The 22361-nt window shown below is 35.5% G+C and overlaps 6 protein-coding genes across 10 annotated transcripts; 3 read left to right on the top strand and 3 right to left on the bottom strand.

Annotated features, from left to right (window-relative positions):
- LOC104722743 (protein FIZZY-RELATED 2) lies at window positions 1–3077 on the top strand (the record flags this gene model as incomplete). The annotated part of the gene is given in 8 exon segments (XM_010440962.1): window positions 1–441; window positions 871–993; window positions 1098–1202; window positions 1628–1870; window positions 1963–2157; window positions 2253–2354; window positions 2455–2586; window positions 2683–3077. Coding segments are annotated over 8 exon segments (1374 nt in total). The 3' UTR covers window positions 2737–3077.
- LOC104722741 (protein STAY-GREEN 1, chloroplastic) lies at window positions 3688–5552 on the bottom strand. The gene is made up of 4 exons (XM_010440961.2): window positions 5083–5552; window positions 4784–4957; window positions 4333–4500; window positions 3688–4239 (listed from the first exon to the last, which is right to left on the bottom strand). The coding sequence occupies exons 1-4, from the start codon at window positions 5218–5220 to the stop codon at window positions 3913–3915; spliced, it is 807 nt and encodes a 268-aa protein (XP_010439263.1). The 5' UTR covers window positions 5221–5552; the 3' UTR covers window positions 3688–3912.
- On the top strand, window positions 5873–8346 carry LOC104722740 (dihydroorotase, mitochondrial). 4 transcript variants are annotated; one of them, XM_010440958.2, is made up of 9 exons: window positions 5873–5972; window positions 6200–6268; window positions 6453–6601; window positions 6806–6987; window positions 7119–7255; window positions 7338–7503; window positions 7584–7700; window positions 7789–7949; window positions 8032–8346. In XM_010440958.2, the coding sequence occupies exons 2-9, from the start codon at window positions 6233–6235 to the stop codon at window positions 8221–8223; spliced, it is 1140 nt and encodes a 379-aa protein (XP_010439260.1). In that variant the 5' UTR covers window positions 5873–5972; window positions 6200–6232; the 3' UTR covers window positions 8224–8346. The 4 variants fall into 4 exon arrangements, with proteins under 4 accessions (XP_010439260.1, XP_010439262.1, XP_010439259.1 ...); XM_010440957.2 differs by having other exon boundaries at window positions 5931–6027; XM_010440960.1 differs by lacking the exon at window positions 6200–6268 and having other exon boundaries at window positions 5882–5972.
- LOC104722739 (probable serine/threonine-protein kinase At1g54610) lies at window positions 8368–10606 on the bottom strand. Its single transcript, XM_010440956.2, has 6 exons — window positions 10181–10606; window positions 9797–10084; window positions 9400–9717; window positions 9089–9316; window positions 8808–8990; window positions 8368–8729 (listed from the first exon to the last, which is right to left on the bottom strand). The coding sequence occupies exons 1-6, from the start codon at window positions 10508–10510 to the stop codon at window positions 8388–8390; spliced, it is 1689 nt and encodes a 562-aa protein (XP_010439258.1). The 5' UTR covers window positions 10511–10606; the 3' UTR covers window positions 8368–8387.
- Window positions 10873–14892, bottom strand: LOC104722738 (agamous-like MADS-box protein AGL19). Of its 2 annotated transcripts, XM_010440954.2 has the most exons (8): window positions 14690–14892; window positions 14306–14521; window positions 12511–12589; window positions 12359–12420; window positions 12158–12257; window positions 11449–11490; window positions 11277–11318; window positions 10873–11179 (listed from the first exon to the last, which is right to left on the bottom strand). In XM_010440954.2, the coding sequence occupies exons 2-8, from the start codon at window positions 14485–14487 to the stop codon at window positions 11024–11026; spliced, it is 663 nt and encodes a 220-aa protein (XP_010439256.1). In that variant the 5' UTR covers window positions 14488–14521; window positions 14690–14892; the 3' UTR covers window positions 10873–11023. The 2 variants fall into 2 exon arrangements, with proteins under 2 accessions (XP_010439256.1, XP_010439257.1); XM_010440955.2 differs by lacking the exon at window positions 11449–11490.
- Window positions 16837–20280, top strand: LOC104722737 (ubiquitin carboxyl-terminal hydrolase MINDY-1-like). The gene is made up of 12 exons (XM_010440951.2): window positions 16837–17115; window positions 17336–17436; window positions 17560–17639; window positions 17727–17814; window positions 17910–18231; window positions 18333–18387; window positions 18480–18561; window positions 18726–18806; window positions 18907–19011; window positions 19095–19138; window positions 19276–19339; window positions 20113–20280. Exons 1-12 carry the CDS (start codon window positions 16959–16961, stop codon window positions 20263–20265), a joined length of 1332 nt encoding a protein of 443 aa, XP_010439253.1. The 5' UTR covers window positions 16837–16958; the 3' UTR covers window positions 20266–20280.

The following is a 22361-nucleotide window of genomic DNA, read 5'->3' as shown; positions in this document are numbered from 1 at the left end:
TCATCATCATCATCTCGCTTGATGAATCAATCATCGTCTACTCCGGTGGTTTCACTTGAGCGACGGATCAACCGGTTGATCAATGCTAACCAATCTCAATCACCGTCGAGGTCTATATACTCCGATAGATTCATACCCAGTAGATCCGGATCCAATTTCGCGCTCTTCGATCTGTCTCCTTCGCCGAGTAAAGACGGTAAGGAAGACGGAGCTGGCTCTTACGCCACTCTGTTGCGTGCGGCCATGTTTGGTCCTGAGACGCCGGAGAAGAGGGATATTACTGGGTTCTCTTCTTCTAGGAATATTTTTAGGTTTAAGACGGAGACTAAGACTCATCGTTCTTTTAATTCGTTTTCTCCCTTTGGTGTTGATGATCCTCCTGGTTGTGTTTCTCATTCTCCGGTCAAAGCTCCTCGTAAAGTCCCGCGATCGCCTTATAAGGTATGGATTTTTTTAGTTTAATTCTTGAATTGTGTGGTGATTTGAAGATTGAATCTGGATCATGTCTCTTGTTTTGTTTTTGAGTAATTTGTGGCATTGTTTGCTTCTTGATTGATGGTTTTTTTTTTGTTTGTTTGTATAATGTCTGCAGAGTTGGGGGTTGGGGAAGCTTAGATTCTTGATCTAGTTGACTTGTGATCTTTGATTTCAAACAATTTGTGATCTTTATGATGTTTTTGTTCTCTCTGATGGTCTAGAATTTGAGTTCTTGTGTAGAGTGATCTAGATGAAGTCATTATTGAAGAATGCTTGTTGTTTAGTGTTCTTATTTTGGTTTTATATGTGAGGGAGGAGCTTGATCTTGTCATTGGATCTTTACAGATGATAACAGAGGATTTTTTTTGTTTTTGTTTTATTGTGTTTGATTAGGTACTGGATGCACCGGCTTTGCAAGATGATTTTTACTTGAATCTTGTGGATTGGTCTGCTCAAAATGTTCTTGCAGTGGGATTAGGTAACTGCGTTTATTTATGGAATGCTTGTAGCAGCAAGGTGAGATCTCTTTTTTATTTTTGTGTCACTTACAAATTTTTAATAAATCAAAGTAGTTTCAAATTGTTTTGATGGTTGATTTGTTTCTTGAAAAAATTGAACAGGTAACAAAGTTATGTGATCTCGGGGCAGATGATAGTGTTTGCTCAGTTGGTTGGGCGTTACGTGGAACTCATCTGGCTGTTGGAACTAGTACGGGGAAAGTTCAGGTTAGATCTCATTTACTCTCTTTTGTTTTTGTCCACTATTTTGGCCTATGCATATGTGTAAGTAACAATGTACGTTACTTTACAACTTTCTGAATCTGGAAGAAATAGTATATATTAACTAGTTACGGTTACAACATGACTAGACCTTATCGTATGGACTGTAGGACCTTTATCTTTTACTGGGATCCTGATCTTTAGATGGTACTATATCATGGGGATTATTAGAAAGATTTTTTTTTCTTTATAAAGAAGATATATGCTCGAATAAATCTTTATCAAAGGGTTTGTAACCTTGAGTAAAGTTAATCCTTTGGGGTTAATATGGAAAGTAAGTAAGTAACAAAGCACATATATAAAAACCTTGGCGGATAGGATTTATGATTTATTCTTTTTATGGAATATTCACTTTAGTTATGTTATTGTAGATATGGGATGCGTCGCGCTGCAAGAGAACAAGAACAATGGAAGGTCATCGTCTAAGAGTTGGCGCTCTGGCATGGGGTTCATCGGTTCTGTCATCTGGTAGCAGAGACAAGAGTATTCTTCAGAGGGACATAAGGTGTCAAGAAGATCATGTCAGTAAACTGGCAGGTCACAAATCTGAGGTATGTGGACTCAAGTGGTCTTATGACAACAGAGAGTTAGCATCTGGCGGAAACGACAATCGGGTATGTATTAGTATTATTTTTCTTGATTTTCGGTTACATTAGTCTTCTATTTAATCCCCCAACATGGCTAATATGGTTTAAACTGTTTGCAGCTTTTTGTATGGAACCAACATTCAACACAACCAGTTTTGAAATATAGTGAACACACTGCAGCGGTAAAAGCCATTGCTTGGTCCCCTCATGTTCATGGGCTTCTTGCTTCTGGTGGTGGTACTGCTGACAGATGCATACGTTTTTGGAATACAACGACAAATACTCATTTAAGTTCCATAGATACTTGTAGTCAGGTAAGTAAATGTTTTCTTAACTTGACATGACTTCACAAAAAAACATAACCAACATTTTCACATTTAATAACCTTCTTTGTTCTTGCATATTATAGGTATGCAATCTGGCTTGGTCTAAGAATGTAAACGAGCTGGTTAGCACGCACGGATACTCCCAAAACCAAATCATTGTCTGGAAATACCCAACTATGTCCAAAGTATGAAATCTCTTTGACCTTTTTCTCTGTTTATTATTACTCTTGATTATTTATTAAGGATCATATGTTTAACTCTCTGTTTTTTTGTTTGTTTCTTCAGATTGCAACTCTGACCGGTCACACATACCGTGTCCTGTACCTTGCGGTATCACCCGATGGACAGACGATAGTAACCGGAGCAGGAGATGAAACCTTAAGGTTCTGGAATGTGTTCCCTTCACCCAAATCTCAGGTAAGAAAACAAACTTAATCTAATTGTTTAATTACTGATCCTAACTATTTAAAGATTCTGAGGAACTGATTTGATGTGTGTTTGGCTATGTTTCAGAACACGGATAGTGAAATCGGGTCATCCTTCTTTGGTAGAACAACAATTCGGTGAAAGTACCTTTCAAAAGACACAGACAAAAGTTGTAAGTTTCTTCAACAGCTGCCAGCTTTGAGTTGGTCGACTCAACCAACTTTTTTTCACACGGTCACGGAGAGGCATTAAATTCTTTTTTTTACACGGATGCAAAGAGATCTAACCCTTTGATTTAATCACGATCAGGGTTCGTCAAGATGCGCGCAACAATATCTCAAAATTTTCCAAAAAAAGTGTATATCTTTATTCAATTTTTCTTCATATATCAAAATATAGCTTCTTGTATTTATTTTTTTACTTACGAACACAAAAACATTTTATAGCGAGCCATATAATAAATGCAATAATTCGTTACCATTTTCTTATGCTTTACCTGTTCTTCTTCTCTTTCTGTATTTGGTCGTAAATTTGATAGACGAATGGGGTCACATAAAAAAGCCTATCTTTATTTTGGTTATAGAATGGAAAAGGATTTGAAGAAAGAGAGACCAAATAAAAATCCAAGAAAATGATTTGGAATCATTAGAAGGCAAGAAGTGGCTGATACGCTTCGTAAACCCAAGACGCAAGTCTTTTTGCCATACTCTTTACCTTCACGTTTCTCCTTCGTTTCACGTGTTATACCGTCGACTGCGGTACTTAAATCCTAATATACGTCTATCACTTTACTTTAGTGATGTGATGATTCTCATGAAAGTAATTTCATTATTTTTATCTTCAAATATTACTTATTAAACTGGTGATGATTCTCATGAATGTCTTCACATTTCTAATATATAACTCTTTCTATTATTTATTTTCACCTTTCACAAATCTTTTACGAATAAGTTTTGAAACCTTTGTTTAAGTTTATTCATCTTTTTAAGTTATTCCACAACTATACCAGTCTGTCACCTATATAAGATAGCTAATATGTGGCAGATAGATTTACATTTGGAATTGATCTTGTGTGGATGAGAGATGCTACAATGATGGTCAAGACTCGAGAGTAGTATACACAACCAACAAAAACATACTATTTTTTAACTTAATTTTGTACTATTATTTTACCTACAAACAATCATTATTTTTCCTATACCACATTTATCTACACCAAACCAATAAATACTAAATCCACCAAGAGGAATCTTCCATTTCCCTTTTTTACTTTACAAACTACCAGGAACCAAAACGAAAAACTTGCAATTCCCATAACTAGAGTTTCTCCGGATTAGGAGTAGCAGCAAGTCCCTCGGTCTGTGTCCCAGAGTAACCATTAACACCTTCGTTACTAAGACTATGAGACCATGGAATCGAGCTAACCGGTGGAAAACAGCAACTGCATTCGTCCACGCATTTAGTCTGGGGGAGAATTTCAGTTCTGTGACCATCAGGTGAAGTAGCTTCCCAGAGGGGTCCCCAACACTCAACTTTGTTGAACTCATGGACATTAGAATGGAAATAAACCCAAACAGGAGCTTCTTGTAACTCAGGGTAATTGTTCAACAAGTTCCCATCTCCATGCACAAATGCTTTCAACACCTAATACATATATCAAAACAATCACAATAATCAATATTTGTCTACACATGAAAAAAAAAAAAAAAAAGCTTCTTTTGAATTTGGCAAACTTACCACTGGTAGTTCTTTGCAAAAGATGTAGTACCGAAACTTAGCAAAGAGATCTAAAAGGAAATGGCCACCGCTTATGTGACAATGAACGTGAAGCGACATTTGCCCTTTCACTTTCTTCCATTCTGCTACTACTTCATCTCTGTATAGCCTATTTGCCCATCCTTGCAACTACACACAAGCATTTATATACATCATACGCCTCTAATTTTACTAAAACCATAAAAGCTAGACCTTTATAGTGTTCTTCAGTAGCACCACAAAGGTGGAAGATTCTGGAGAATATAGACACATCACAGAGATTCAGACACATACATAGGCTAAGACCATAGAGCCTAAATCTATACATCAACCTTTAATATTTGCTTCAAATGCTCTGCTACACATAAATTTCTACTTCCATAAAAGTGTTTGTGTTTGCAGATACGTTAAGAGTGGTTACAGTGACCTTTACCTGAGAATTGTTTATGGAGTGGGAAATGGCTAATGTTAATTTAGCTGTAATGTCACTGTGGGTGAGAGTGTAAGTTCTAGGGAGCGTTGATGGATGCTTCTTCTCATCAACCCCTAAAAACAGTACTTTCAATTTGGATGATTCGAATATCGCCGGTCCAAACAACCTCGCAACCTGCACCAAACATCCAAAAAGAAACCTCAAATTATTCGAATTATGTTCTTACTTTACATTCAAGAATCAATACAGAGTGTTTTTTGGTTGTTGTCAAAATGATTAAAAAAGAACAAAATCCTTACGGGAACAATCGACTGATTCTTCTTCTTGGATCTTCTATTGCCGAAGAAGAGTGAGCTGCTGCTACTGTTACTCCGTTTGTCTGAATAAGCTGGTTTCAGCTTCGTTGGTAGCAACAGATTCGCCGATAAACTACACATCTCTGCTCTGCTCTCTTTGAAACCAAATCCCAAAGCTTCAATTTTACAGAAATTAAGACGGAAACGAAACAGCCCTAAATACAGAGAAGCCCTTGGAACCACGCGATTTCTTGCGTGTTCGTATACTGAAACCACAACCGAAAAAAGCTTGTAACTTTATGAAAGAAAATAAATTTTTAAAAACCCAATTTTTGAGTTTTGATTGCTTGAAGTTTTGGTCTTTGAATATTTTTTCCTGGAATTTAGGGTTCTTTCTTTCTTTTGTGATGCGTATTGGGTTGGTTCTTCTTGTGTTTTAAAAGGTGTTGGTTGCTTCACGCTTCACACTTCCGTGCCCAAATCTGAACACTCTTTTGGTATTCTTCTTGACCACCAGAGAGTGCCACGTGTACTCTCATCTTTGCATGAGAATATCCATGTGTCGTCATGGTGGGGCTAACAGGTGCCTCTAACCGTCAGTTTGGATAACTTAGCCATCTCGTTTCGACAAAGAGACACTAGCCGAACCTTTCCCTTTACTCAATGTACAAGTATAGTTTAGTTGTCTCTGAAGTCCGAACCCATAACTGTCCGGTTTAGTTCCGGTTTAATTTAATTTCATTCGTTTTCTCGGTTTAGTAGTTAGACCTCGTCTAAATTTAGTCTGGGTTAAAATTTTCAGAGAACATAAAAGAAAACTACTAAACGCCATCGTTTAATCCAAAACTGATTCTGACATCGGAGGAGACTGACTCCCATTCGTTAACACAGTGGTAAGTAACCTTCTTCTTCTTCGTTCGTCCCCTTGAGGTCATCTTCACATATCTGGTATGTATGAGTGATTATTTCGAATATATTATGAACTGGGGTAGCATCAATTTAGTGGCTTTTTCTAATAAAGATCGAAACTTTTGTAGACTTGAGAGTAGAAATCGAATCAATGGTTGTTTGTTTGGTTCACTTGTTGAATGTCTTTGCCTTATTTGCCCTTTTTGAACAGGTGAAAAATCTTGCAAAGCCTTGAGATTTTGACATGATAAAGACTTTGGTTTCTCCTTGTAGTGTATATGTACTGTGTCTTCCTCCTCCTCCTCCCTCCCCCACTCTTGCTTTTGAGTCTTTGTTTTCTAGTTTTTACCCAATTTTATTCAATCCACGTGACTCAAATTTTTTAGTTTTATTTAAATGTAGTAGAAAGCATATAGTTGTCCACACATGCGTTTGTAAAAGTCTTGTGTTATTCCTGTATTTAGGGATTTGGATCTCAGAAACTGAAGTTTGACCGATCTTGTAAGAAAGTGAAGCCAAGGGCAGTACGAATGGAACTTACAATCACTCAACCTGATGATTGGCATCTTCATCTCCGTGACAGTGATCTTCTTCACGCTGTTGTTCCCCACAGGTCATTTAACTTCCTGACAATCACTCAACCTGATGTGTATCTTTTTGTTTCATTACTGTCTTGGATGTTGTTGGTGTTTGATATAGGAACAGTTGTTTGTTTGTTATGTATGAGATCGTCAATTACAATTTTATATTATTTTTTTTGGTGATGCTTGTGCTGTACTTGATGGTTTAATAAGGGTGTCTTGTAAAATGTGTGTAGTGCGAGTACTTTTAAGAGAGCGATTGTGATGCCAAATCTGAAGCCGCCTGTTACAACAACTGCAGCTGCCATTACTTACCGGGAATCTATCATGAAAGCTTTGCCATCTGGGACCAGCTTTGATCCACTTATGACACTTTATTTGACTGACAAGACTCAACCTGATGAGATCAAGCTTGCAAGTAAGTACACCTGTTTCTTTTTACATCATGTTGCAAAGTGGTCTGATCCTTTTTTCATCTTTCAGATTGAGATTCTACTTGCGACTGTTTAGTTTCTGCTCATATATATATATATATATGCTTATTTTTAGGGGAAAGTGGTGTGGTTTATGCGGTTAAGTTGTACCCTGCTGGAGCAACAACCAATTCTCAAGATGGTGTCACGGACCTTTTTGGAAAATGCTTACCGGTACTAGAAGAGATGGTCAAACAAAACATGCCTTTGCTGGTAAGTAAATCACATAGCAGATTATTAGACTTGTATTTTTGTCTTTTATACAACTCTCTTGTCTGAGGAATGTTTTGATTAGGTTCATGGGGAGGTCACAGATCCGAGTATTGATGTCTTTGACCGCGAGAAAATCTTTATTGAGACAGTTTTGCAGCCTCTAATCCAACGCCTTCCACAGCTGAAAGTAGTGATGGAACACATCACTACCATGGATGCTGTGAATTTTGTTGAATCTTGCAAAGAAGGTTTTGTAAATATCTTACTTATCATTTCGTCCTTTGGTTTTTGCTAATCTGCCTAGCTCATAGCCTTTTGTTGATTGTAGGGTCTGTGGGTGCAACAGTCACACCACAACATCTCCTTCTCAACAGAAATGCCCTTTTCCAAGGTGGATTACAACCTCACAACTACTGTCTTCCCGTTCTCAAAAGAGAGATACACCGTATGTTCTTCACTTTTCATTAGAACATTAAGATTTCATTTCTTTTAGCAGCTTTCTGAAAGGTCATTGCTTTTACTTAATTGTACAGGAGAAGCTATTGTTAAAGCTGTAACTAGTGGAAGCAAGAAATTCTTCCTCGGTACAGATAGTGCTCCACATGAACGGACTAGAAAAGAAACATCATGTGGATGTGCTGGTATTTACAGTGCTCCTGTTGCCTTGTCCTTATATGCTAAGGTCTTCGATGAGGTAAAACTCTGTAACTTCAAACAGTTTACTTCCCGGTTTGGGAATTCCTTAAGTTCATAGCTTTTACTTCTTTTACATTCAGGCGGGTGCGCTTGACAAGTTAGAAGCTTTCACTAGCTTCAATGGACCTGATTTCTATGGACTCCCGAGAAACTCGTCAAAGATCACACTAAAGAAATCTCCTTGGAAGGTCCCGGACGTTTTCAGCTTCTCTTTTGGAGAGATCGTCCCTATGTTTGCTGGAGAAACCCTTCAGTGGCAACCGTTGAACTAATGTGGTGGTTTGGTGTTGTCAAATTTATTTTCCCAAATCAGTGTATCTTTTGGATTGGATTTTCTTGCGGCTGAGTTATACACTGCATTGGTTGAGGAATAAAAGCAAAATATTGACCAAGAATGTTTATTTTGTGTTTGAATCTTTTTTTTCTCCATTTTAATCTAAATGATAGTATAAGTCTCAATCAGAGTGGGTCTTATGCCTACTCCTCCAGATGAAGATGTCCCATTCTCATAAAGGCTAAGCAGCATTGCTGTTGGCTTAACTCTAAACGGACTTATTGGCAAAGGTATGTGTTCCTCCATATTCATTGATCCACCTAGATTCTGGTCTTCTCTAGATCGGTCCGTGTAAGAGACTTGTGCTATAGTTTCATCCTCAGTTATCATGTCCATAGATGTTTGCATTTGTCTAGCAGAATGATCCGGTAAACTGGAAGTCTCTTCTTCCTCGTAAGACTTTGTGAATGAATTGTCTCTGCTCGTGGAATCTGAGCACTTTCTCTGCATATACATCATCTTTTAATTAGGATCTCTCTGCTAAAACACTCAAGAAACTTAGACCCCTAAGATTAGAGATACCTGCACCGGTTTTGTGATAGAAGATTCTGCAAGTATTGGCTGGACAGGTTGAGGTTCGTCTGTTCGTTTAACTTGTGAAGCTTGTTTTCTAGTTTTATCGCGCATTTGAATGTTGATTTCCTTACTGGGAGGGTATTTTGGTAGACAAGATGGATCACAAGGCAATGGCTCAGTTATAAAGTACTGTTTCACGGTGGAAGAAGTTAATCAGTTAAGAGTCATAAGAACAACGAACCAACATTTGACAGAGGAAAATGTAAAGTTCCCTAATCCAAACTTACCTTGCTCTTGAGTGCACTAGCTGCAGTGCCTCTAAAATCTGGATCTATTGAGAGCAAAGTTTCTAGAAGCGAAATAACACAAGTTGGAAAACCTTTGAATGTTTCTTCTATATGCGATCCATATGGAAAGAGGGGTCTCAACGGAGCTGACAGCTGTAACTTTAGTTTTGTCCAATAATCATCTGAAGGCGATCCACACAACTTGAATATCTTGTGCAGTTGATCTGTCTTAACATTGGAATATAGAGAAAAAATGTCTGAGACTCTACTTCTATGGTAAGAACAAGACTGATTGGAATGCAATGGTTTACCTCGTTTTTTCCAGGAAGTATAGGCTTTCCAGCATATAATTCACCTATGACGCAGCCTGTGCTCCACAAGTCGATCCCAACACTGTAATGAGAGGCTCCAAGCAAAAGCTCAGGAGGTCGATACCATAAAGTTGCTACATGAGTCGTCAAGGGAACACTGTTATGAGGATCAAAGAACGTAGCTAACCCAAAATCTGCAATCTTAAGGACTCCATTAGCGTCGATCAGAAGGTTCGAGCTTTTTATGTCTCGGTGGAGTACATGGTTAGTGTGACAATGATCAAGCCCTCTTAAGAGCTGCCTCATATAGCATTTAACCTGACAGAGAAGAAGAGAGTATCTGAGAACTTGACACCAAGTATTGAATGAGAGTCTGAACAGAAGCGATAAAAAGTACCTGAGGTTCTGAGAATTGGTTACCGAGTAATGAAGAGAGTCCCAAGAGGTCATGTTCCATGTACTCAAAGATCAGGTAGAGGGTAGAGGAATCGTGGTCTACAAGCATTAACCCTTCCAGTTTGATGACATTGGGATGATCCAACTTGCGCAGGATTGTGATCTCTCTGGCTATACACTTGATGCTTTCTGAGTCGTTGAGATCAAACCGGATTCTCTTTAAAGCTACAGTCTTGTTACGAAGAAGATCTCTAGCTTTGAACACCTTACTGAATGTTCCTCCCCCAATCTGTGGCAAATACAGAGTATATGCCTATTTTCATCAAACGGGAATGAACAAAGAAAGACAACGACAGAGAAAAGAAAGAGAAAGAGAAAGAGAAACTTGTTCTTGCTTCTCGAAGTTAGATTCACGGCCAGGGATCCAACCGACAAGAGCTTCACCAGCTACAGAGATAAGCCACCGTGGCCAACCGGAGGCAGCTAATTCCGATGAACGAGGATGAACATTAACAACAAGAACGCTTTCTTCTCTCTTCAGCTCCTTGGGACAAATATCACTCATCTTCAACAATTCTGAAACCTTTGGGGCTTGATCATGACCATCATCATCAGCTATTCTTCTTTCTGATGGAAGAGTATGGAAGCGAGGACGGTTTTCCGGCAACCCTTTAGTCGCCGGTTTCTTTTTCCGAGAAGAAACGATGCAACCCATATTGGGCAAAAGCCTTGAAACCCACGGCACTGAAGTTGTTTACAGAAGATATAGAGAGAATATAGAAAGTGCAATAAAGAAACGTAAACTAAACAATAAAAAAAAAAAGTGAAAGGAAAAAAGGAAATGTCAGATGTCTGAATAGAACCAAATTCGTCGGAAAGCGACAGTACGCAATCCCACCACTTAGCCGTGGACCCCTCTCTGAAAATGCTATGTCGCTAATTATGTTTATTCTCTTCATATTTAGAGTTTACGTAACTAATGGTTAACCTTTTTTGGTTTACTTCAGTTTGTTTTTTATGTTATGATGATCATTGTGATATTTTTTTTTTCAAGATTTAGACGAAACAATATCATAATTTTAGAACAAACAAGTTTAGCTTCCTTGTTTAAGAACAAATTAATACACTATGTTTAGAATTTATAGAATATCATAGAGTTTTGGACGAAAATATGATACAATGAAAAAAAGTTGATGGTTGTTGATACATTCGTTTTGAAGTTGTGAGATTAGTATTGAGGAGAGGTTTTCTTGGATTGTCTTGTCTCAGGAGGTCCAATGAACAAACCAGTCTCCACTTCCATATTGTCATTGTCATCTATGTTCACTTCTGATGATGATAACGTTGACTGTGATGATGCTACTGTTGCTCCCATTCCAAGCCACTTTTAGTTTACAAAATTCACCAAAACTCTTAATCAGAAGCACATTTACGTTTATACTAGTAATATTAGCATTCAAAACTAGAAATTAAAATTGTACCTTCTCCTTCAGTTCTTTATTTTCCTTGACGAGTTTCCTCTCCTAAGGTTTAGACATTAATATACAAGTAAGTTTATAGAATATGATTCTTTATGTCATTATAAAGTACATATGATGTACTCACTAATACTTAGAGAAAGAAAAGAAAAAAGAAGCATGTATTCTGTTTTACCTCTTCCTTCAACTTCTCAATTTGTTCACGGAGTAATTGGTACTGAAGTTCAATATACAGAGAGATGTAAGCAAATTTCCACATTAAAATTAATTTTATGAATACCTTTGCAGATGTATATTCTATAGGAATCGTTAAAACCATACATATATCCTACACAATCACTATCAGTGCATGCATATACATATATAGTTGAATCGCTGATACTCCTTTTTATTACAATGTTAACTTGAGGATGATAATATATATGATTAGTATGCCCATGCAAACCATATTGACTTGAGTATATATCGATGATATCAGTTATAAATACATGCATGGAACGACACAAACCGCAATCACATCAAACGTATATATGCTAGATGGTTAACAGAACAACGTTTTGGCATATTAGTAATTATAAAGAACCTATGATTTTCTTGTGTAACGTACAAACAAATTGAATTTTGTGTTTGACTATATCTTTAACATGTGTAGATCAAAAGATTTGTTGAGTAAGGTCGTCTTTAACAACCCGCAACATATAACATAAAATACAACATATATCATCAAACACTTCATATTCGCAAAATCGCATAAAAACGAGAACTACTCCTAATTTCATTTATCATAGGAAATTGAGGTTGCATGTGAATGTATGAATGAAATGGATGATGTTTTTGAAATGTTCATATATGATATATCATGCGGGCATAATTGTAAACAATACCTTCTTGGCTCTTATCCTGGTCAAGCTTCGCTCCAACTGATTCTCTAACTGTTGCAGCTCCTCGATAGAACATTTATCAATGCCTTCCCCAAGCAATTTTCTGCAAAAAAATTTTACAATCAAATTACCTTACAGTAGCTAGTGTCTATACAATCCATATAAAGGTCCCTCATAAGATAGTACTATGAGCTGGTTCCAAACCGTTTAGATATCTCTAGCTGTTCGATCTTTTTTGTCAGGCCCTGTGTTTCGTATCTCGCTTGCTGTCAAGTCATAGTAGTATGAAACATTTAAAACCACCACACGAAAAAATCTACTAACCAAAATATGAATGAGGATATATATAGTTTCACCTGAGAATTAGCATCTCCCCTATGGTTAATCCCAATTTCTTTTATTCGTCTCTGATATCGTTCTATTGTTTTTGCTATACTGAAAAGAATCAAGGAGTCAAACAATCAAATCAAATAAAAGAAAGGAGACTGTGGAGTCAAAACGTTTTTCACGTCAAATTCCAGCAAGCAAAATCAATCAATTATAAATGCTTGTATCCGAATATTTTTGATAAAAAAAAAAAGAATAAACAGTTCTGGTGAATTCATATATAATTATTTACGCAGAGATGCCATCATGCATGACCGTATTATATATACTATACACATAGAATGTGTTAAGGAGAGACAGACGGAATCAAGTAAACGGTTACTTGCATTGTTCCCAAGGATCATATCTTATATACACATGACATATTTTGACATTTTCTAATTTCAACACACCAACATTTTCGAAACAAAAGGTTTGTTTCTACACTTCCGAATGCATAAAATAAAGTACCATAGCAATATTGAGATTTATGGTACAACATAATGCCCCAATATTATACATCGTTATACACATATACAGAGACAGGCAGATGTATATAAAGATGCACATGGACATGCTCCAATCGACATAGATATGAATAACTTTTATTCTTTAAAACACATTAAACAGTGGGTTAACACAACTGGATTCTGTGGTTAACAGTGCCTAGTTAATCTTGATTAAATTTCTTTTGGCTTTGCTCAAAAGACACTTAAGTACACTAACGATGTTGAAGTGTCTAATCCTTCTACTCTAATGTTTTAATCAGCATAAATTTATACCGAAACAAATCAGCATAATAACCCAAAAAAATATAAATAAATAAGAAACCATAAAAATAATGAATATACAATTCTGATCTACACACATGCGCTGACTCCATCACTGCTATTTGTGGGTAAAAAGTGAACCAAAATATCTTTGTTTCCACATTTTACAGATCTATACTTACATCGATAATGCATATACACACTTATACGAGATAGAAGCATGTACCAGAATACATGTACTCATCACATGACCGTTCACACATAAATGAGTAATTTAGCCATAATTCCCAACATGTGTATAAAAGTATTCAATAATGTGTCATATATCTATACGTAATCTATTAACTATATTGAACCATGGTAAAATCAATCTCACGCAAACAGCCAAACACACAAACACACACACACGGTCTAAATAAGGAAATTTAGCGTTAGTTCCAAGTATTGCTAATTTCCTAATTCATGAAGATATGCTGAATCGTTGATATATAATTAGGTCTTATTTGACTAAGTAACGACACTAGACTTGATATTGCTAATTTGCTATACATACAAAAGCAACTATATTACATAGCTAGCATTGAAGTCTAAATGGATAAGTATCAATTATCTGTAAACTAAAAGCTGCTTCCATATCAAAAAGATCTCTCTTGATAAAGAAAGTCAAACAGATCAACTCATCTACAGCGAGAAGTGGATGGGCTCACAACAAGTACATACAAATTTATACACAAATCATAGGTTGTAGTGCCATAAAAATCTGGTGACTACATCTTGAAAAAAAAGATCATTAGTTTCAATCCTATTAAAAAAAAATACCTCATTTTCTTTCTCCAATCTACTTTACAGAAAAAAAAATCACCATTATCTATATTAATAGATCTTGATAATCAATCATATAACCAAATGCAATCCATCGAATCTATTATATAATTATGGAGTAAATGAGACCGGATTAGCCTCTCAGTCGAATCTGATAGCAAGGAGACTAATTAAAAACAAAAAGGAGACATACCTAGAGCTAGAGAACTCATAGAGTTTGGATCTTGGAGAGAAGATGACCAAAGCAACTTCAGCATCACAAAGGACCGACAATTCGAAGGCTTTCTTCAGAAGTCCATTTCTTCTCTTGGAAAACGTCACTTGCCTGCTCGTTGCGTTCTCTATCCTCTTCATCTCCGTTTTGCCCCTCACCATCCTTTACTTCTAATTTATTCCTTATCCAAAGGTTCTGTTTAAAATCACACAAGAAAAGTTTATGTAATTGAAAAGAATAAAAAGAATAGCGACCAAGAACATCAACAAGAATCTTGAATTTAACCATTTTAAGAAAGAAAATAAAAGATCTCTAAATAGAATATGGATCAACCAAAAACTGACGACGGATTTTGAGATTTACCCTCTTTGGATTGATGTGTTCTCTTTGTGTATATATGAGAGTGGAGAGAGAGAGAGAGATAAAATAGCAACTTTTTTGGGAAGAGGGTATGTAATTACAGATTCTTGGAAAGCCCTAGATTTATGATGGAGGAGGAGGAGAGAAAAACAAAAACTAATAAAAAAAAGGTTTTTTTCTCCTTTATGATTGATATATTTGATAATTTGCCATTTTCTCTTACGCCTATAACCCTAGCTAGGTAGACCTGGCTAGGTAGCAGTACATCACTTTTATTTTTAGAAATAACATTACGCAATTTCTTTCTTCTTTTGGTAAAAACCTCAAAATGCAAACTGAAGGGCCAATGTGTATATAATAATAGTAGTAACATGTTCAATAATTGTGGGCAGGGTAAGAATAATAATTTTCCCAATGAACTGACTTCATTACTGTTTGGTAAATAACTACTACTCAGGTAAAAATGGAGATATTTATGGATTGGTGTGTAAATTGCAAATTGACCTCTTAAAACGTAATTAAGAGTGTGGGGGAAACCGAAGGCGATGTTGAAGGTAATGGGGGAGATCTTGGCACGTGTCCAGAGTAACCGACAACCTATAGATCCGGTGTCCGTCAAAGTATAGGTTTTAAAAAGGGGTTTAAACTATTGCGCACCTGAGGACAGCCATCATCATTGTTCCCTTTGCCAGCTCCTCTCGGACAAATAAGTGCTTACGCACGCACACCGTCTGATCTTCTCTTCTCTCCAACCGCACACCGTCCGATCTCGAAACCCATATTCTCTAGTATAAAAAGACTTCGACACAAAATGGGTTTTAAGCATTTATTGTATAGTTGTGTAAGATAACGTACGTACTTTTTCGTGACTATATTAATCTTCCTTTGTATTTTACCAAGTAAGTAGTCTACATACATAAAGTATGATAGTGCTAAGACTCTCACAACTGATCGTCATATATGGCCCCTAATAAGATTGAAACAAACTTTTGTTTTAACAAATAATTTTAATTCCAAAGATGAATCAGAAACTTTATGCAAAAGAAAATGAAAAAGCACAGGACTTAAATCGTTGTGATATAAGTAAATAAAAAAACAAACCCGTCGGGACGTCCGTACAATCGACGTTAATTATAACAACGACCATAAGGCCAATTAGATAGTAACACATGTAGATGGTTTCACGTGGTAGCTATAGCTTCGACTCTTGTTTGATGCGCTTCGTAACACCACTTCATTGCTTTTTTTACTTTATTCGTTTCCCGTTTTTAAAATATTTTTAATAACCTAAGCAAATTAGCATTAGCAAGTGGTTATCCACTATTGGATGCTTTTTACAATAATAATACGTAAGCTAACATTTGTTTATTCTTCCATATCTCGGACCAGGTGTCGCACGCTAGGAGGACCACATCCCTTTCACCAACATGTGCGTAACAAAATGCTTGCTTCTTAAAAATGCATATGAAAACATGGAAACATTTTTTTTGTTTTGTTAAAGGGTTTTCATAAATATATAAAAGAACAAGTTTACATAAGAAAACATGGAAAACAAAATAAAATGAAAAACTTATGCGAGAGTGAGAGAATCAATGTAATGATTTATACTGACAAGTGTGGTTAGCTATAAGAGTAGTAGTTACATCCAAATTATCTAACCTCCTTAATCTATCAAGGTCTCCCCAGATTTTCTACTTATTATCTTTACTAAGCTGGTTCAACGTCGCTCTTGGTGGTCTAATATGATCTTAGCATAATTTATTATTACGGTTCAGATTATATATATATATATATATATATATATATATTAATGGAAAGTTATAAAATAAGGGATTTTATCGTGTTTAATCTCATAAAAAAAAAAGTTAAAAAACTCTATTATGTGACTGGAGCTCCTCAAATATTGATTGATCCCTAAATACAGTTTATTTATGAAAAAAATTGATTTTTATACGCTTCATCTTGATGGAGCCAAGAAAAGAGATACGGGTGGGTTATCTTTTAACAACTTCGGTTTAGTAAAACCATACAAATTACGGTTTTGATTTAGTTCCGGTTTGGTTTACTTCAAGATCAATTTTTTATCTCGTCGCCCAATGCTTTTATTTATATATAAAGCCAAGTCAGTTAGTAGTCCCAAACTCACTTTTCTTTGGAGAAGAAAAATGTTTCTTCTCCGATTTCGCCGAGACGATTAAAATCTCAAAAGACGCACTTCTCGAATTCGAGTGATCATCTTCGTCGTGAGAACCTGCTCAGTCTTCTTCTTTTAATGGCGATCTATCATTCTCCTCCAAAGCAACTGAATAAGAAGAAGAACGAAACTCCGAAGCAAGTCTTCTACAAGACGAAGGAGATTGTGTATCGAGGACGATCGAAGCGTATCATACTCCAAGACAAGAACGGACCATGTCCTCTCATTTCCATTTGTACGTTCATCTTCTCTCGCTAGGGTTTTTGAATCTTTGATTAGGAGAACGGCATTGGAGAATGTAGGTTTTGATTAGGGGTGAAATTGATGTTTTAGTAGTCGTTTCTTTGGATTAGATCCGTGAGTTTTTTTGTGTTCATCGTCGTCGTCGTCGTTGTGGTTCTCTGTTTACAAGTTCTTGTTTGTGACTGTTATTAAGAATTTGTTTTGTTTTACAGGTAATGTTCTTATCTTGAGAGAAGAAATGAATCTAGTTCTTGGCATTGTTGATGTATCTCAAGATGATTTGCTGAATCATGTGGCCGACGTACTCTGTGAAGTAATAATCCTTGACTTTTTCCTTCACTTCTTTCCTCTTTATGTTTCATTAGCCTCAGAACAGTGTTGTTCTGGTTTACAAGAGTGAGAGGATTTTAATTTTTAGTTTTGTTTCTCATGGCAGAGAAATGATTATGAGTGTATTGATGTTGAGCTCCTCAGACGCCTTGCTTATGGAATAAATGTCGATATTAAATTCGAGAGGTTAATCCTTTTTTTTTTTTTTTGTTAATATGTTACAACTTTTTGTTTAATCTTCTATATATCATAATGTATTTTACTTGTTTGCAGCATTAAGGATTTCGTGGTTACACCTGAGCTTGCTTTATTTGCAACACTTGGTATTCCTTTGTATCATGGATGGATAGTTGATCCTCAGGTACATCATTTTGATTGTTTTTATTATCTTTCAATATTTGTTGTTTTGGAATAGTTTTCAATATATGATTGCTTTTCCTCTGCTTATACCTCCAGGATTCGGAAATCGCTACTGCTATTGGAGGCAGAACTTATGATGCTTTAATGACTGAGCTTACTGCCTTGGATACACAGACTGTTAAGGCTCCAAGCTGTAAAAGTAGTGAGAAATGCTCTGTTGATTTTCCTGTGTCGGGTACTGCGTCTGCAGAGCATGGTAGATTGGGAAAGGGAGATATTGAAGAAGAAGAAGCCTTGTTAAGAGCCTTGACATTATCTGAAAAGGAAGCGCCTGGTTTTGATACTCACAGAGACTCAAATGAAGCAGAGGAGGCTGTGTCTAAATCCTCAGATGTAAATGGGCTCACGCAAAAAGAGGGTAAGCTCATACACATGCATTTTTATATCTATTGTGGATAAAGATAACTCCATACATTTCCTAAGTTGATCAAGAAAACTTCACCATGGTTGAATTTTCAGGTGAAGTGATCAAAACATTCTTGAAAGATAATGCCAGTCAGTTAACATGGGATGGGTGCGTGATTGTGTTGTTTGCTTACGAAGATTTTCTATCATTGTCTAAGACTGGTTATATCTTAATAATTATTGATATTTCATTTCCTCCAGGCTCTTTAACTTGGAAGATGAGCTTAACGAAGATGAACTTTGTGTCTTGTACCGCAACGATCACTTCTCTACCATGATAAAGGTTACTTACTTAGATGTAAAGCTGTAGTGTTTTTTATTTGTTCCCAGTCTTTTGAATCGATAATCAGGAAGTGTTTTCCCAAAAGTGATTTCAACAGTTTATACATAATATCTTAGAAGGTTAATTCTAATTTCGATATTTTCTTTTGCTCTCTCATTTTGCAGCATGGTGAAAAACTCTTTACTTTGGTTTCTGATCAAGGCTATCTGATGGAGCAAGACTTGGTTTGGGAGAGATTAAGTCAGGTATTTGAGAATTATGTATTAAGCTGTCCTTGTAAAGAGAAGATGAATTTTTGCTATTTTCAAAGTCTCCTGATTGCAAATGGTTTGGTTTGGTTTTCAGATCAATGGCGACTCTGTCTTCATGACTGGTAACTTCTATGTCTTCAACCGTGACAGTTGCACAAGCCGAAAATGGGATCAACATCACGCAATTACTAAAACTGAGGTATGAACTCCTCCTGCTTCTGTTTTTTGCTATAATAGAACATGGCTTTTACTAATTTAGATCCTTTTTTTTGTCTTTCTCAGAATGTTATCCCCGGAATCAACAGTGAAGACAGTGATGATAATGAGTAAATATCTATCTCTTACTTTATACTTTACTGATCTCCGAGGACTTCAAAGTCAATCTGTTTAGACTATTTCACCCTTTGTATCTACATCTATAATCTTTTTAAGATTCTTAGTCTTTTTTCGTTTTTAATGGCAGTCTGGATCTTCAAGTGGCGAAGGAGTTGCAGCGTCAAATTTGGGCTGCAGAGACTGGATCAGAGGTATAGGTGACTTTAATACTTGCAAGTCCTGATATATCATCTCTGAATATAAAACTGTCGTAAAAGTGTAGAGAAAAATATAGAAACAGAACTCATTATCATATATACTCTGTTAGTTCTATAGCACATGTACAATCTCATGGCTTTCCCCAAAACATAAGAAGAGAGGAACCTTTATGCCATTTTATCTTTCTTTTGTTTCCCTACTTCTGCTTGTCCTTTGTTATGTCTGCCCATGAACATGACCGAGGACCTCTTCTGCAGTATGCTCTTGTACCAAACAGCTATACCCTTCAAAACCTTTTAAAAGTTAAAAACAACGAGTAAAACACTTAAAACTACAGAAGAATTACCTCAAAAGTAAGATACCAAAAAAAGTAAAATGTAACAAAAACAAACAAATGGAAAAGGTAACAGCATATTGTTTATATGCGTTTTTACTGAATACATTGATGATGAAAACATTAACCAAATTCACATTAACCAAATTCACACCATATATAGCAAGGTGTAACACAAATAAGCTTAAAAAGAGTGAAAGCAGTAACCACCCAATACGATTTACTCTTGGGTAAATTTATGGGACGACTGCAATATCAAACAAGAACGATCATGATGCATAATACTGTAATCGCAAAACTCCGAAAATATATTTGAAACCACCAGATGTTAGTGTAAATGGTACATCTTTTACAATTGAAACTGTGTCAAATTAAGTGAAACATTTTAAAGGATGATAGGATGTGTAATAATTGTGTGATATATCTCTTCAGGTACCAATAATTTCCCTCAAGCACATATCTTCTTCAATACAAAGATGGAAAGAATTCCTAATATGGCAAATGGACAATCCTGTAATATATCTCATGAAGCATTGTCCCCTTACCACTTCTGCCTATGTCTTTCTTCTTTCTTTATCTTACTAACGTTTTTTTTTCTTATTAGCTTTACATAAATGTTTTAAGAGTAACAACCAGCAATCAGAGCTTTTTGAATTGTGATGGGTTGTTTCTCTTTTGTAATTTATTTTGGTCATATGTTAGTATGTTAGACCATCTCCAATGTTTTTCCTATTTTTACCTCTAAAATAGAGGTGACTTTTGCTCCAATAGATACCTCTATTTTTTCCTCTAAAAAAGAATTTTCCGTAGAGATTCCTTTTTTATTTTAATATTAATACCTTTTACTTATAAAAGTTGCAAATTAACCTATTTAANTCTTGGGTAAATTTATGGGACGACTGCAATATCAAACAAGAACGATCATGATGCATAATACTGTAATCGCAAAACTCCGAAAATATATTTGAAACCACCAGATGTTAGTGTAAATGGTACATCTTTTACAATTGAAACTGTGTCAAATTAAGTGAAACATTTTAAAGGATGATAGGATGTGTAATAATTGTGTGATATATCTCTTCAGGTACCAATAATTTCCCTCAAGCACATATCTTCTTCAATACAAAGATGGAAAGAATTCCTAATATGGCAAATGGACAATCCTGTAATATATCTCATGAAGCATTGTCCCCTTACCACTTCTGCCTATGTCTTTCTTCTTTCTTTATCTTACTAACGTTTTTTTTTCTTATTAGCTTTACATAAATGTTTTAAGAGTAACAACCAGCAATCAGAGCTTTTTGAATTGTGATGGGTTGTTTCTCTTTTGTAATTTATTTTGGTCATATGTTAGTATGTTAGACCATCTCCAATGTTTTTCCTATTTTTACCTCTAAAATAGAGGTGACTTTTGCTCCAATAGATACCTCTATTTTTTCCTCTAAAAAAGAATTTTCCGTAGAGATTCCTTTTTTATTTTAATATTAATACCTTTTACTTATAAAAGTTGCAAATTAACCTATTTAATTTATAAAACTTTCATAAAATTATGATATTATTTAAATTTTTAACATTCATAAATATTATTTAAATATCACATTTATTAAAAGAAATACATTGCATCATATAAAATAATAAAACATAGTAGATTTTTTTAACTTTCAGTATTGTGTTATTCAATACAAAACCTCCACTTCATTAAATTATTATTAAACTATTTAAATACATATTTTATTTATTTTGATCATAAATATAAAAGTGTTAAAAGTTCAAGGACCATTTTATAAATAAAAAAATTCAACTCTATTATAGAGGAAAAAATAGAGTTCCTCTATATATAGAGGAAAAAATAGAGATCTCTATTATAGAGGTAGAAATAGAGATGGGTTGGAGTATATTTTACTCTAAAATAGAGTTAAAAAGCAAATATAGAGGTGGGTTGGAGATGCACTTAGTAGTTTGTCAAAAAAAAAAAAAAAATGTTAGTATGTTAGTCTTACAAATGTAAATTATTCAATTAAAATAGAATCAGTTAATATATGTTTGAGAATACTTTTTTTACAGTGGAATCAGTTCTGTTGACAGTTTGAAATGCCCTCTTTTCTTTATGCAAAGATAGAAAACAAAAACTATATTCATGTCAAAATGATGATATAACATGAACAAGTAGTGTCTGAAATACGCAGAAATTGATCATAAATTACTGACACTTTTATAACATAAAATTCGAAGGATGTGCACCATGTGATTTCTTTTTACAATTTGTTATATAAAAGAAGGGATGAATACATATATATCTCTAGAGTCTCTTTTCTTCTCTTCTCTTGTGTTGTCATATGATCCTATGATTTAAAAGTCCTAACTCCTAAATATATATCCCTCAAAATCGTTATATGACCAGACAATGAGGATTCCAAGTTAAGAATGGACTTATTAGGAAATGCTCTCTAACCAAACTAACACGATGAAGAAGGAAGAAGAGAATCGATTCCTTTTTTCCTTGTGATACCTGTTGGTACACCATAACAGACCGGTGCAGCCCCAATCAAGTGTTGCAAGGTGCACGCATCTCGAGCTGCGGCTATAAATGAACCGATTTTACGTCTCTGCTTGTGGTTGCACTCAATCTTCTTCCCTGACCCATCATCAACATTTGATGGAGCTGGCTTGTTCCGCGAAGA

Source organism: Camelina sativa, chromosome 11, assembly GCF_000633955.1.
Source record: "Camelina sativa cultivar DH55 chromosome 11, Cs, whole genome shotgun sequence".
NCBI lineage: Eukaryota > Viridiplantae > Streptophyta > Magnoliopsida > Brassicales > Brassicaceae > Camelina > Camelina sativa.
The sequence above is the reverse complement of the archived record's forward strand: the minus strand, read 5'-3'. Positions and strand labels throughout refer to the sequence as shown.